Raw genomic sequence first — 16,667 nt, 5'->3', positions numbered from 1 at the left:
TAATTATATAATAATATATTAGCTTATTTATCTAGTCTAGTTTCTTAATTTTATAATTTTATAAAAGTATTAAATAATAGTTTTTAATATTCCCGAATATTATAAGCTATAAAAATTCTAATTTTAATTCTTTTTAAATTATAAATCAAATATTTTTATTTTATTATTTTAATTTAATATCTAATATAATAATTCTTTATTTCTTTTAATATAAGTTTATTAATTATAAAAAAGGACCTAAAAGAAGCTATTATATTCGTTTTAATTATTTAATTATTAAATGAATTATTTTTATTTCAGATATTTTTATTATTAATTACTTTATAAAAAGTATTAAATTAGTTTATCTAGAAATTATAATTCTTTAAAATAATAGTTTTAATTTCTAATATAACTATAATTAAGCTTATAAAAATAATAAGAATTATAAAAATAGTTTTTATTAATTAATTAATAATAAAAATGCGAATTAAAATATAATTTTTAAAGAAATTAATTTAATAAACTTTTAAATACTTTTTATAATATATTAATTAGAAAGCTTATTAATATAAAACCGGGCTTATATTAAATTATAAAAGAATTAATTAAACTAGCTAAAAAAGAGCTCGAATAAAATATAAAGCTTTAAAATATAAATATATAAATTCTAACTAAGAAAAGTAATTAAATTAGTTCTAAATTAATAATTCTTATTATAATAATATTTTAAAATAGCTTTATATTATATATAAAAAAGCCTAAGCTTTTTAACTAAAATTTATTAAACTTTAATATAAATAATATATTAAAGAATTAATTATATTAATTAAATTATAATTAATATAATTTAGATTTCTTTTAATTAAATTAGATTAATTAATCTTAATTAATCTAATTAATATTTATTTAATTATATAAAAAGAAAGTTTCTTAACTTTTTTATTTTTCTTATTATTTTTACTTTTATTTATTAAATAACCTTATAGCCTATTAATAATACTATAATAAAGAAACTAAATAAAGCTAAGAATTCATTAATTACTTTTTTTTCTATAATAATAAACTAATTATTTTCTTTAAAAACTTAATTTTATTTTAATTTAATTTAATTTTTTATTTCTTTTAATTTGTTTTTAAATAAAATATCTTCTTAAAAACACTTTTATTAAGTTTATTATATAAAGAAACTTTTAATTTTAAAGAATTATTAATATTTCTTTTAATTAGAAATTATTTATTAAATCTAAAATACTTATTATTAATAATAATTAATTTTTAATTATTTTATTTATAATTAATATAATTTATAAGGAAGCGAGAAATATTAAAAAATCAAGGAGGTTCTAAATACTTTACTTAGCTTAATAGGCGGCTGCCCAAGTAGCCGTAGCTCTAACCTTAATGCGGTAAAGCGCACTCCCGATATAGCTAGACTAAACCTCATTTTGGCCTCGCCTCGGCTTCTGGCACTCCGACGTCATGTGCGCTGTCACGTGTCTAATCACGTGCTCTATTAATCTAATTAATTAATTAATAATCAATTAATCTCATTAGATTATGATTAGAATATAATTAACGACGAAATCGTTTGATTAGATTAGATTAATGCCCATTAATCTAATCTAATCTAATCATTTGACACACTGGATACGGAAGGATTTTCCGGGTTATTAGCTCAATGAAGATTAGTTCTTTTGTCCGCATATATCTTTTCACGACTTAACGAGGGCATAATCCAATGCATAGGGTGGAAAGGTACTGGGGAACACCGGATGCTACAGTGTGATACCAAGGATGCCAACAAACACGCAACTTATTATATAATACAGTAACTGTTGCCGATAAAGATGTTGGACCTCATGTCCCCCTCCGATGTCAATCTCTCCATTTTCGTTTATAGTGTTCGCCCATGCATCCGATCCCCCAATCCACCCCTTGGACGCCACTTCCCTCGACCGCTCCCGCGTCGGCACTGGTTGACAGAAGGACGATATTGGTCCCGGCAGATGCCAAGGGACAAGTAGGCACGCAGAGCTCGGGCTAATGTCCACCTGCGGGAGGAAGCCTACTCGCCTCTGGCCTGCACTATGGTATGGCGCATGCGTATTGCAGGATGAGTTCTGTCTGGGAACTGGCGGAAGATCCACTTCCAAGGTTTGCCCTCCTTCCCGTACGCCAGCAAGCGCTGCTCGTGTATAGGATCCAATGGGACATTCTTCCTTGTGCTTGATGCATTTGCGGGAAGACGGAGTCCGCTGCGGCTTTCTGCAGCTTAATGTCTAATGCGGATGATACGTGGCATGCGAATTCCTTACTATAGCACTTTGGTGTCAGTCTGCATTATGTATTTAATAATCTAGAGAAAAGGGCCTGAGTCATTATATCTCATCTGCCATAAGCTGCTAGGATGATAATAATAGGTGTAAAAACATATGGATGTGGTGATCATTCTCCACAGCAGAGTTTGATAAGACACATCGCGATTCCCATGCGGCTGTTTCGTCCGGCCTTGGAATTGGGATGATATGGGCCGACAGGGGATATCAAATAACAGGAGCACCACAGGCCAAACTATCGGTTGCCCGGGGCAGCCGCCAGTTGTTAGGCGAACCATTCTGTGCCCAATGTTTGAGTGACTTGTCTCCAAAATTTTCTCTAAAATCGACTAGTCCAAAATTAGCTAGATAATACCGCTGCCGAATCCTGGAAGATTACTTAACCTCGACAACATTACAACCTTCGACCTCGCTGAGTCTCTCAATTTACCTCGTATCAGCAATATGGCGACGCCGGATCCGTGTATTTCGGAAGCCTTATCTGGCGAAGATGCTACCGCTACCGAAGCAGAGTTGTCCGCAGCTGGCCACCGGTCGCGTTATGCGCAAACTGAGCTCCAAAACCCTTGGGTGGTTATCGAACAGACTCAACAGCGCAGGGACCGAATCATAGAGAGCTTCTTGGAGGTTTGTCATTCAACGTCGCAGCAAAGATCTCTTGTTAATTATTAAGCACACTGGAAACAAAAAACCGGTCGCAGATTTACTCCGCATACCTGTCGAACAGGTCGATAAAACGCACATAGCCAGAACGTCCATCCTACTCTGCGTGAATACTACCCAGAAACCTTTCCTTATACCACCGACTGCAGGCACACCCTTCAAAGCGTTCACTTTCATTGCACTCGGCGATTCCAGCTATGCTTCCGGATTGCCCGGCTTTGGAAATCCCCCTAAAAAATTCGAGATGAAGAGTGGACAAGCGCTCCACGCATCAATCGATGCCGTCCAGGTGTTTAAGGGCCAGGTGCCACCACAAGGAGGAAGTTTTCTTTATCTGATAATGTGGGAATAGGTGGAATAGGTGGAATATGGAGATATGGGTAGTCTACCAGTGGCACGTATGGGTTTGCTGTGTTTTCTATGCTGGGGTCCCACTGTTGCTGAGATGAATATGTACGATTATCTACCTATATCAGCTACGGATAAAGACGCGGTAACAGGTGGCACTTACTCAGTTCGAGACCAAACTCTGCTTGCTGTTGACCAGCTGCCGGTTGGTAATCCAAACCTCCTTGATGAAGTCCTTGTGGAACATCGCTCAACAGCCCCGCAGGGTAAGGCTCAGGTAACTCGAGAGAGAAATCTGATTGTGTACCCTCAGCCAAAATGTTTGGCATGCCGCTCTGGGTCACATACGGGCCTTGCGGTGCAGCTTGGTCCCAAGGAGTACCTTCAGGCTGTACCCAAGTATTGTTTGTTGACTCCACGCTTCCTGACTCCTGTTGGGAGTTGGCCAATTCGTCGCTTGATTGCGCGAATATTATTGACCCATCGTAACTGATTTGAGCAGTGTCAGTCGGCTGATCTCCCTTGTCCTGCGAAGGTTCTCCCTGTTGGCTATATTCAAGCCCCGCTTCCGTTCGATGAGAGTGACTTCCTCGGTTGGCTTGACCCGAATGTTCGTCCACGCTGATACTCATAAATGCGAACTCAGGGAACTCTTTTGCAGATGGTGGATCGGATTGAGCGAAGACTTCTAGGCCGAGTTTCTCGTATATCTCTCGGTAACTGATTTGTTAGTGGTGTCCCATTTCAAAGGGAGAGTACTGACCTGGTTTTCAGCGCCTCGCTGATGATAATGACGGGATGTAGCAAAGGACGTTTGAGTGAGCTGTCAACTCGAGTCTCTTTGCCAAGGACTTCAACAACAAGAAGCACAACACTCCGCCTTTTTTCTTCCGACCATTTTGAGCAGTTACTAATCACATAGTTCTTCTCTATAACGAGGTTAAATAAGTTTTTCCCATAAGATTACAGCATACTTACCAGCAAGAGCTTCATAAACTAAACCAGCTTTCCAGCCCCAATGCCTTGCAAGATCATTGACAATCATATTGATCATGTCGGTTGCAGACATCCATCTCCGGGTTGTCACAGTGGTTTCTGAGTCTTTCCGTCCAGTGCGAACCAGATGAAAGCAGGAGGCGAGGAATCGATATTTCCAGGCTGTCGTTTTAGCCACACCAATGGCATTGTGGGATTGTGACCATAGTTGCTTCTCAAAACAAACAGACGCATCTTCGTTGGGGGTGGGGGCAAGAGTTCTTTTGACAGTAAGAACTGATTCCGTTTTTCGTTGAGTCCTTATCCCATCACGTATCTTCTTCACAAGAATTCTTGCAGCCTTTTGCGACGGAGACTCGGCCACCTTGGCTGCATTTGCACGGGCAACATCTCCCTCCTCTGCTTCACTCCTAGCGCCGGCCTCGCCGCCGTCATTTCTACTGTCATCATCTCTACTGTCATCGTCTCTACTTTCGTCATCTCTACTGTCGCCATCTCTGCTATCGTCGTTGTCATCTCTGCTGTCGTCGTTGTCATCTTCGCTGTCGTCGTTGTTATTTCCACGGTTGATTCTATCTTGGTCAAAACTTGTTAAGGGATGATGTTTCTTGCGTTTGATTTTGCATTTATTTGAGGCACAAATCGCAGAACTATCGAATTGTTCTCGAGACCTTTTGTTGACATTGGACAGAGGTGCTTCTGCTGCAGATTCCCCTGAAAGGCATATATCGTGATCAGAGGGACTAGTCATAAACTCGATATAGTTGAGGAGCTTTGATTCTGCTCTTTTCGCACAATTCGAGACAGTTCGTTGAGCATCCGGCCCGCAGGTGTCAACGATATAGCTGAATCCATTAGTGAGGCACTTAATAGAACGCTTTCTGGCCCCTACCAGTCCTTGCTTGAACAGTCCCACCAACCGGGTGCGTAGTAGGCATCATAGATGGCTTGCACAACATCTTTGACGGGATTGCTGAGGCTTGACACATCCGTTGCTGGACAACATGAGGCATATCGGTAGCGACATTCGTAGTATGTCTGTGCTAGAATGCCTTTAACAGAAAAGGGTTTGAGCATCAGCTGCACAGCTGCCCAGTGAACCCCAATCTGTACAACAAAGTGTACATATGTTGAGCATGTTTTTGATAATGTTCGACGAGTGGGTTGCGGATGTCCTGAAGACGCTATTGCTGCTTTCTGTTCTTTTAGAGAGCAATAATGTGCGCTTAGAGTGCAATGTGCCCAGAAAAGCTTTTCGTCCATAATAGATCCTCAAGACCATTAAAATCTAGAGAACGAACTAGATGTTGAGACTTACACTTATACACCAACGTGACATTGCGCTAGTATCACTTGTTAATGTTCTGTAGTAGATCGCTTCAGCGCAATTAGTGATAAATGATCGCTAAAGGTCACTAAAATTCCAGCATATCTATAATGGTTCAAGCTCAAACTTTACCGAAAGTAGTTTAGTTTTTTCACAGTTCCCGAAATTCCCGTTCAATGGGATAAGCGAGTCTTCAAGTTCCCAACCTTGCATAGCGCTAACGTGGGCAAAATACCAACTTCCAAAGTTGGTACCCATTATTAACGCTCAAATCTTGCCATCTGTGCTCCTTTGTATTGCTTTATATTACCCTCTAGTGGCTATAGTGAGAGATCTGATAATAGTGCAGGGTCGAATTTGGAGCCTTATGACCGGTGAGGAGGGAGGAAATCTCACGATTTCTGCTTTCTGGTTGCGGGACACGGCAAGGGATAACTGCAATACAGGCACTGCTGCCAAAAATATTTATTTATTTAAAAAAGAAAAAACTGCAGCCGAGCGCTAGTAATCTGGGGCTTGCACAGCATACAGGGCTGGGGTAGCGGTGAAGAAAGTCTCTCTTAGAGCTTATGCTACTGCTTCTGCAGAAAGGCAGATCGCTACTAGGGTTCAAATTAGTCCGTTCATTCTCTCGGCAGCTATTAGAGAGTACCCAAATTCATACTCTTGCATGCATGGGTTGCAGACAGTGAGACGAAATGCATACGAGAATGGACACAGGGCGAAAATGAATAGAAGCACAAGGTGTGTCAGTAGTCATCTATAGCTTAGATGTAACGACTCGTCTTATATGTAAAGGCTTCTGAGTCTCGAGTACAGATTCAAATCATTGACCTTTCTCACAGAAGCGGTTCTCTATCTAGAACACCCCTTGTTGACGAAGGTCTGTAATTTTTATCTTTTAAGAGAATTTCGACAGCCCAGCTTCACATAAATAGACGGTCAAGACTGAGCAGTACCTTCGAAAGCGTACCCAATAAGCTAGCTCCGATCAAGTGCATCGCCTGGAGAACCTCTTTCATCGGACTCATTACTTTCGCATCTTCCTCGAGTAAGAATGGTTTCCCAAGCTGGGGCTATCAAGTCCCATCCGGTCTGTAAGTTACCCGCCTGTGAATTTTGCTAGGTAAACTTACAGATCATGTGCTTTTCAGATTTCCACATGATCAACAAGATCGCCCCAGGTGTCTTCCGTAAGTGAACTCAGATCTTTTTCACCGCCAGGTCTAATAGTTACTCTGTTAGAATCAAGACCAGACTCTGGTTCCGGTGATTCCAGTGACGACAGCGACACCTACTCGTCCAAGGCAAACGACAACACCGACACTGACTGGACATGGCCTAATAACAAAGATAACAATGCTTGGATGATTGAGAATTTCAATGAGGATACGTACAACGGATACAAACCCTTCCATCAGAGCTCCGCGGCCTTTTTTGTTCAAGATGTTGGCTGGCCAACCTACGACGCCCAGGGGAATTTTCTAGCATGGAAGCAGCTGCCAAGCCTTTCAGACATTGCCAACGCTGTTTGGAATCTTCTCGACAAAACCACTCAGCAGAACATAAAGAATTGGGTGGCAACCTGGACATCCGATTCCGGCAAGAGCATTGCAGACGCCATCTACGAGGTAGTGAAGATGGCGCTCAAGAATCTCGGAGTGCCTCCATTTGTGATAAGGGTCATCCTTGGAGTCATTGTGCCGAGACTTATTACATGGATTGCGGCAAATATCGACAGCTTGACGGTCAAAAGCAGCTAAGGTAGTTACTCTCCCTTGTAATTATAACTTTCTGTTAACATGGATAGATATTGCCGTGCTAGCAAAGAGAAGTCCGAATCTTTGATCCGAACGGCTCTGATACTTGCGGTGCTGCAGAATGGCTCAATCACTACTTAGAAGGAATCAGATGAGAGGTCATCTAAACCTCGGAAGATCAATCTAAAAGAGGAGCTGCTCAACCATGCCCTCGTATTTCGTTACCTAGGTAGCAATGCAACATTCGTTTATCTTCCCTTATCTAGAATGAGAAGCTGTGCAATATACTCGGGTTCCCGGTTAAATTCCCACATCTGTAAGCAATGACGAGGTAATAAAAACAGTTATAATTAAATAACTACTAATTATTTCTTTGTGCGAATTGAAATACAATGTACGGTGGGATGATAAATGCATTCAGGAGAGCGATAGGCCCGTCTGAGGAAGGAGGAACAGGCAATTGCATAGTCGCGGCGCTTATTTTTGTGGTTACAAGGGAATCGGGAAACTGTATGAGACAATGATCCCAAGACGCCAATGATTGCGCCTGTCTGCTTCCGATGTTAACTTCTCCACTTTCGTTTGTGGTATTTCACCCATACATCTAATCCCCCAAATTCCCTCCGCCATGAATGCCGCTTCCCTCGACCGGAGCTGCTCCCGTACCGAGATTGGCCCACTGAGGGATAAGGTGCCTTTCAAATATTCGTCCCCGGCAAAGGCCTAGGGACAAGCAGGCATACAGATCTTGAGCTGCCGCCTGTCCACCTGCGCGAGGAAGCCTATTGGTCTCTGCGCTATACCATGGTCCAGCGCGTGCGTACTGCGGCCGGCAGGCTTGGCAAAAATACCGGTATTGGTAGTGTTGATACTTGCCCCATATTTTAATTATTATTTAATTATTCTTATTTACTATTATTTTATATGACTTAAAAATTAAAAATTTGTAAGTATTGGGAATGCTAAGAATTTGGTTTAAATAAATATATAAAATAGCTAAATCTTTAATAGAAATATTAATATTTATTAAAATTGTGATTTTATGAGTTTTGCAATCCCGATAAGCTTATCGCTAAATTTTTAGCGTGCAGCCCCTAAGTTTTAGGCAGTTTATTGCTAAATTTATAGGCTAGAGGCCCCTAAATTTTCGCGAAAATTTAGCGATAAGGTATTGATACCAAAATTTCTGGTATTTTTGCCAAGCCTGGCAGCCGGAGTCTTGCCTAGGAACTTCATGAAAACCCAGTCCCAAGACTTGCCCTCTTTCTTATATACTAGCAAGCGCTGCTTGTCTGGGTCTAACTATCAGTTATACCTGCTTGTGCTCGAATAGCCGTACTTGCCCTTGCTCGAATAGCTATTATTATTGCTACTAGACTCGGAATCGCTATTACTCAAACCACTATTATTATTACTACTCGACTGCTCACTTCTTTATAATACAAGAGCCCCGGCATTAATAGCTTTGCCTTCCTTAAGCCGGATATATATAGTATTAATATAGTTATAGCTTGGCCCCGCAATAATTAATAAAGTTATATTACTAAATATAAGCTATAATAATATATACTAACTAAAGCTAGTTAAGAGAGATAATATTACTTTACTAGTTTAATAATAAAGTTAATAATCTTTCTTATATAACCAATACTTATAATAAATCAAATAACTTAATTAAATAAAACTTCTTACTTAGTATATATTATAAATATAGTATTCTAGACTTGGAAAGTAAAGTAAAAGGTCTTTTATAAAGATAATTCAAAGCTAAAGAAGAGAAAACTAGAATATAAGAGGCTATAATGAAATATATATACTTTATAATATACTAGTTTATAAGAGACTTAGTTCTCTAAATATCTCTAATATATTTCAAGTATATTTTTTTTAATAAAGTAGCTATATTATATATATTTAAGAGATAATAAGATATAAATAACGGGATATAAATAACTATATTAGATAACTATATTAGCTAATAAGATTAAAAGCTAAATTATAATATTATTTCCTTTTTCGGAATAAGCTTATTCCCGAGCTTTATAAAAGCTATTAATTTATTTAATTTTATACTATTTTTCTTTCTAAAGCAAACTAATATTTCAAATATAAATATTATATATAAAAGGCAAGAATTTTTAATATATAACTTAGAAGAATTTATTATTATTTCTATATAGTTCTAAATAAGTATTATTTTTTATATAGTCTAGCTAGTATTATAGGTTTTATAAACATTCTAATATATTAATATTATTATTATAAAAGCTTTATAAAATTAGATAGCTATTATTTAATACCGAAACTAGATATTATATTAGATTCTTATTCTAACTAATTTACTAGATTCTATATTTTAGCTTATTTATTATTAGCTTAATTATAATAATTAATTTAATACTATACTTTTATTTATTATTCTCTAGTATTAATAGAAATAGTTCCGGGTTTATTTAATTTAGTAAAAAATTCTAAGAATTCTTTTATAGCTTTTTTATATAAAAGACTAGATATATTTTTATAATTTCTAATAGCTTTAGAAAAAACAAGTAATTATACTTTTCTAAAATCTCAAATAGATTCTTTATTTAATTCTTTAGTTTCCGGCTTAGATAATTAGATTTCTAGTACTTTATAATAATTTATATTTTGTTTTTGACTTTGAAATTAATTAAATAATATTATTTATTAGCTTATATTATATATTATTTATATATTTGCTTTATATAACCTTAGGCAAGTTACTATAATTCATATAATTAATTTACTAATACTTTAACTTTATTTCTATTTAGCTTTTATTTAGGTAAGTTAGTTTTAATAAGAAAGTTCTAGTTTAGAAAAATATAAGACTTATAGTATTATGGGTATGGTATTTAGGGCTTGGAAAGCAAGATAGAAGGTCTCTTATAAAGACAATTCAAAGCTAAGGAAGAGAAAACTAGAATATAGGAGGCTGCGAGAGAGTATATATATCCCATAGTATACTAGTCCCAAAGAGGCTAGCCTTCTAAATATCTCTAGTATATTCTAAGTATATTTCCCTAGTAAGGCGGCCGCATTATATATATCTAGGAGATATCTGATATCTGGTGAGGTATCTCAGATACCGGATATCTGGAAATTATAATATTACCCCCCCCTTTATAATAAGCTCGTTTCCGAGCTTTATATAAGCTATTAATCCATTTAATTTCGTACTATACTTCTTCCCAAAGTAAAACTAATATCTCGGATATAGATATTATATATAAAAGGCCGGCGCCTTTACTATATAACCTAGGAAAGTTTATTATTATTTCTATATAATTCTAGATAAGTATTATTTTTTATATAATCTAGCTAGTATTATAGGTTTTATAGAGGTTCTAGTATATTAATATTATTATTATGGAAACTCTATAAAACCAGGAAGCTATTACTTAGTACTAAAGCTAGATATTATACTAGATCTTTATCCTAACTAACTTACTAAATTCTATACTTTAGTCTATTTCTTACTAGCTTAACTATAATAACTCATTTAATGCCATACTCTTATTTGCTATTCTCTAGTATTAATAGAGGCGGTTCCGGGTTTGCTTAACCTAGTAGAGGATTCTAGAAATCTTTTTATAGCTTCTTTATATAAAAAACTAGGTATATCTTTATAATTTCTGGTAGTTTTAGGAGAAATAAGTAGCTATACTATTCTAGAATCTCAAATAGGCCCTCTATTTAGTTCCCTAGCTTCTGGCTCGAATAATCGGATTTCTAGTATTTTATAGTAACCTATACTTTATTTCCTACTTTGAAATTAATCGGATAGTAGTATTTATTAGCTTATATTATATATTATTCCTATACTTGCTTTATATAGCCTTAGATAAGTTATTATAATTCATATAATTAATTTACTAATACTTTAGCTTTATTCTTATTTAGCTTCTTTTTAGATAAGTTAGCTTTAATAAGGGAGTTCTAGTTTAGAGAAATACGAGACTTATAGCCCTTTTTAATTATAAATAGGAACTAGCTAATAGTTTCATACTTAAAAGAGGCTTATTAATAATTAATTATAGTAACCTATTTATCCTAGTTATTCTAGTAGTAGTTAATATATAGGTATAATCTCTAATTAAAATACTAATTAATAATCTACGTTTATTTATCTATTTGGGGGTAATTCGCTATAGAGAGCTTAAGCTTTATACTAATTCTCATATAGAATTCGCTCTAAAAATCGGATATAAATTAGAGTCCCTAATCTAATATAATTATTTCTAGAATACTTACTTAGTATATTATATAAAGTAAAAATAGAAATACTAGCTATTTGGCTATAATTATATCTTATACAGGAATTATAATTAGGTACTTAAACAAGTAATTCATGAATATAGTAACTATATTATAGCCCGATTTGCTTTCTAAATAGTTCTTGAAGTCTATAGTAATATATTACTAGAAGTAATTAGAAACTAGAAGGAAATAAAGCAAACCAGGCTTCTTATTTCTAGATATATATAATCTCCTATAAGTATAATAATTACTATAGTATTAATTAATATCCTTGCCTATAAATAGCTAGTAATATTACTCTTTTAATAGCTATTAGAGCTTTATATATCTAGAATATCCAGAAAGGAATTTATTATATACTTTATAAATTAGGGCAATCCGTAAAGGTAGTCCGGGGGTTATTTTATTCTCCGTAATATAGAGTTTTCTATAGTATTAAAGGAGGCCGTCTTATAGTATTCAGATATTACTTTTAGCTTTTCTAGATCCGGTAATATATAATTATTCTATAAAATCTTATTTACAAGTTATAAACTATTATACTTGGCGGGAGCCTCTAATAGTACTTTTATAAGAGCTACTATAGCAGAGTCTACTAGTAAAGCTTCTAAGAAAATACCTTCTTCTAGGGGAATTATGCCTCTAATAGGAATATTCTTTTCCGGAAAATCTTTAGTATATGTTTGGTTTTTAGGGCCGAATTCCGGATTAAGTAAGCCAATTTCATAAAATATTACTATAAGCTATAAGTTATAAATAATCTCTGGATTAATCTTATTTTTAGGAAAAAGTACTTAAGTTTATAGCTTTTTCTTAATCTGGCCCTAAGTATCTACTTTATTTTATTTTTGTAATAAAGTATTTATTTATTTATTTAATTTTCCAGAATAATATATAAGTTTAAAGTAATAGTAAGATAAGAGCTTAGCTTATTTAGCTTATTAAAAAGAAAGCTTCTTAGTAATTATAAAGTATTCCAAGATACGGTAATTAGAATAGACCTTAAAAAAAGTATCCTAAAGGCTCTCTAGCTTAGCTTTCTATTTCTCTAGTATTTGAACTATAATAAGTATTTCCTTATTATATATATTATAATTAAGCTTTACTAGAAATATGATTTTGGAAAAATAAACTATAAGATACTAAAGGCCTATTTCTGGATCTTATTAAGAAAGTAGGCTAGTAACTACTTCTTTAGATATATTTATTTTTACTATTATAGGCAGATCTGGATTATAGTATTATAAAACTAGAATAGAAATTATAGCTTCTTTTAGGTAAATAAAAGCCTCTCGGTATTACTTAGACTATTTAAAAGAAATACTCTTTTTTATAAGTAAGATAAGAGGTCTAGTAATCCGTTTATATTCTCTAATAAAGTATTTATAGAAGTTATAAAAGCCGAGAAAGAACTATATATCCTTAACTATCTTTGGGAATTACTAGTTATATATTACTTTAACTTTATTAGGATTTATTTTAATATTAGATATAAAGATAATAAAGCCCAAGTACTTTATATATATAACTTTAAATTCTGATTTCTTAATATTTATTTAAAGGCCGGTAAGATATAAGCGGTCTAGTACTTTTTATATATACTATTTATACTTTACTAAGTTCTCTAAATAAATAAGAATATTATTAAGGTATATTATATAAAAGTTATCTAGATATTCGAAAAGTATATTATTTATATAGTATTAATATATAGCCGGGCTATTTATAAGGCTTTCCTAGAGAATATTATATTTATATACTCTATAGTAAGTACGGAATATTATTAGCTCCTAAAAGTCCGGGTCTATAGCTATATAATAGAAAGCTTAGTAAATATCTAATTTAGTATAGATCTTGGCCTTAGATAATTAATTTAAAGTCTTATTAATAAGGGAAAGGAAATATTAATAAGGGAAAAGAAATATTAATTCTTCTGGATAATATTATTTAGGTAGCAGAAATTAATATAAAAGTATAAACCTCTATTTACTTTCTTTATAAAAAGAACTAGTAAAGTAAAGAAAGCCTAACTAGCTTTAATAAAGCCCTTAGCCAGATTATTTTCTAAGAAATACTTGATTTCTAGAAGCTCTTAAATAAACTATTACTAGAGAGATTAATATCTAATACTCTCGGTTTTCTTTAGGCCTTTAATCTAAATCTTATAATTATATAATCTATAGGAAAGAAAAGTATTAGATTCTTTCTTAGAGAAAACAGAGATATATTTCTTAAATTCCGGGAATAATATCCTCTATAATTACTAAAGCTCTATTTCTCCCGGTTATTAATTCTCTGGGCCAGAAATAGCTTCTTTTTTCCGAACTTTAAGCTTTTTATTAATCTTATAAATAGAGATTTAACTAATAATATTGTCTTTTCTCTTGGCTATATAGTTAAATACTATAGAAATAAGAATAGCTAGGTCTAATATTTACTCTTTATTAAGAACCTCTTCCTGTTTCTTTAGCTTTTACTTAAATATTATATCTTAATTAGGCTATAGAAGCTTCTTTTCTATAGTCTTATATAATTTCCTCTAATTAGTCTAAAAGAAAAAAGATTATTTTAGAATAAAAGATTTCCAGAAATAGCTTATAATTAAATCTTATTAATTAGTATTCTTTTAATACTTCTTATTAGGTTACTTTTCTAGCTATTATTATAAAGTATTAATAATATAACTAAATCATATAGATTTAGGCTTGTTTTTTGGTTATATAAGCCTATATCTTCTATAATTAACTAGAATATTAATATATACTACCTATTTCCTACTAAGAATAATATTATAATTTCTAAGGTTTAGGATAATTATAGGTATATTAATACTTTATTTATTAATTAGAAATAAGACTTCTATATATTTCTTAGTAAACTTAGCTAGCTTTCTATTAAAACCATATATAATATAAAGTAAGGAAAAAAGTTATGGTTTTATTTCTAAGAATTATTCTATAAGCTAAGTAAGCTTTATATTAATAAAAGCATAACTATTAGCTCTAGTATTAATAAGGAAAAAAGACTTAATTCCTAATCTATTTATACTAATAGTATAAGGCATTATAAGAGTATTTCCTTTTATTAGACAAATTAAGTTAATTTCTACTAAATTCATATTATAAGCCCCTAAAATAGAAACTTTTTTTTAGAAATACTTATTTCCCGGTTCTATATCAGAATTAGAACTTAAATTCTCTAAATACTTTACTAGAATAATATATTCCGGTAGAATAGGAACTAAGCCCGGCTTGATTCTAGAAAGAGCTACCTTGGTTTCTTTATTATATAGAACCGGATAATATCTAATATAATAGCCGAACTTGTTATAGTTATAGTACTTAATAGTTAAGAGATCTTCGGTTTTTATAGGATATTACTTATACTTATAAGGAGGTATATACTTAATAAGAGTAATTAATATAGGCTTCTTAGGCTTTTCTTTAGGAGTATATTTCTTAGAAATATATAAGAGTATAATATTAGAAATAAACTTGGCTAGGATAGCTTCTGCTTTCTTATATTTCTTAGTTTTCTTATATATAGCCTTAATCTACTAATTATTAGTAATATAGTACTAAGTAAAGCAAGTAGTATTAATAGAAGAATTATTATAGTACGTATATACTAATTCCTAAAGCTTTAGTAAGAGCTTCTTATTTAGTTTATACTTAATATCTTAAAGACTAATACTACTTTCTGTAGATAGTTATAAGAAGAAAGTATAGAACTCCTGAAATACTTAACTAGAATATATTTAAAGCTTATTAAAGTTATAGTAAGTATTTTATATCTTATTAGGATTAGAGTATAGCTTCTTTAGGTAAAAATAGAGCTCTGAGAGCTAATAGTACTAATTCGGACTATTTTTGTTTATATAAGGGTTAGTTAGGGTAAGAGTATTACTAGTAAGTTTACTAGAAATATAGATAATCTTAAGATCCTCTAAGAAATATGAATTAGTATTTCCTTATAGCTTATTCTTAACCTGAACTAGCTAGTTATTAAAGATAATATAATCTCTAGTAAAGAGAGTTAGATCTGGGAGCTTAGTAACTCTAGTATCTTTAAAGGAAGTATAAGATATAGGGGATTCTAGACAGGAATAAGCGGGAGATAATTCGGAATTCTTTTAAGAAGGGTTTAAAATAGCCGGAGCGGGCGGAGTAAAAACAGTTAGAGCTACTATAAGCCAATTTACTATAGCTATATAGTACTTAATATTATCCTCGAGTTTAGTATTATAAAGCTTAGTATTCTCGAGAATAGCTTTATTATAGCTATAGGTATTCTTATATAAAATAGCTCTTTAGATATTCTCCCGGTAGCTCTTTATAATAATATTAATATCTAAGAGTAAGGTATTAGGTTTCTTGGCCTATTTATATAACTCTCTGGTAGTAATATAGTCTTTGGTCTCCAGAAGCTTTATAATAAAAGCAGAAGGTTCTATTTTTATAGACTTATTTATAAATTCTCCAGGAATACTAACGGGATACTTGGTTCGGGAAGAGCCGCTAATGGGATAACCTGAACTAGTAGGAGCTTTACCGGAAGCCTTGGCAGAAGTTAATATAATTCCTAGTTACGTAATATTCTAGGAAATTAACCTATTATACTTTTCCTTTATTATATTCTCCCTAGTAGTCTCTTTACTAGCATATATATGGGGCCTATAAGGTTATAGGGTAGGGCTTGAGGGTAGTAGTCAGGTTACTAGCCTATAGGTGCCTATTACTCTAGAACTTGGTTAAAGAGTAGCCTTTATTCGAGGTTCTTCGATTTTCGGGTTTTCGAGAGGGTTTCTAATATATTACTAGTATATATTTATAAAGATATAAATACCTGATTTCTCTAAGGGTTCTAAAGCTTTTTACTTTTATTATTCTAGAATCTATTACTCCTATTTCTGAGATTCCGTTATCTTGGCGGCGCCTATATTACTAATAGTTCTAAATTAGTTTATTTGAAATC

The 16,667-nt window shown here is 33.1% G+C and overlaps 2 protein-coding genes across 2 annotated transcripts; one reads left to right on the top strand and one right to left on the bottom strand.

Moving 5' to 3' along the window:
• Positions 1-3,223: 3,223 nt before the first annotated feature.
• K444DRAFT_271428 (uncharacterized protein) lies at positions 3,224-4,136 on the bottom strand. Its single transcript, XM_024871474.1, has 2 exons — positions 4,093-4,136; positions 3,224-4,049 (listed from the first exon to the last, which is right to left on the bottom strand). The coding sequence occupies exon 2, from the start codon at positions 3,959-3,961 to the stop codon at positions 3,458-3,460; it is 504 nt and encodes a 167-aa protein (XP_024727446.1). The 5' UTR covers positions 3,962-4,049; positions 4,093-4,136; the 3' UTR covers positions 3,224-3,457.
• Positions 4,137-6,543: 2,407 nt separating this feature from the next.
• K444DRAFT_710447 (uncharacterized protein) lies at positions 6,544-7,415 on the top strand (the record flags this gene model as incomplete). Its single annotated transcript, XM_024888219.1, has 3 exons — positions 6,544-6,749; positions 6,807-6,845; positions 6,877-7,415. Exons 1-3 carry the CDS (start codon positions 6,710-6,712, stop codon positions 7,413-7,415), a joined length of 618 nt encoding a protein of 205 aa, XP_024727445.1. The 5' UTR covers positions 6,544-6,709.
• Between the last annotated feature and the right edge of the window lie 9,252 nt (positions 7,416-16,667).

Source organism: Hyaloscypha bicolor (genome assembly GCF_002865645.1).
Source record: "Hyaloscypha bicolor E unplaced genomic scaffold K444scaffold_183, whole genome shotgun sequence".
NCBI lineage: Eukaryota > Fungi > Ascomycota > Leotiomycetes > Helotiales > Hyaloscyphaceae > Hyaloscypha > Hyaloscypha bicolor.
This window is presented reverse-complemented; position numbering and strand designations above follow the sequence as displayed.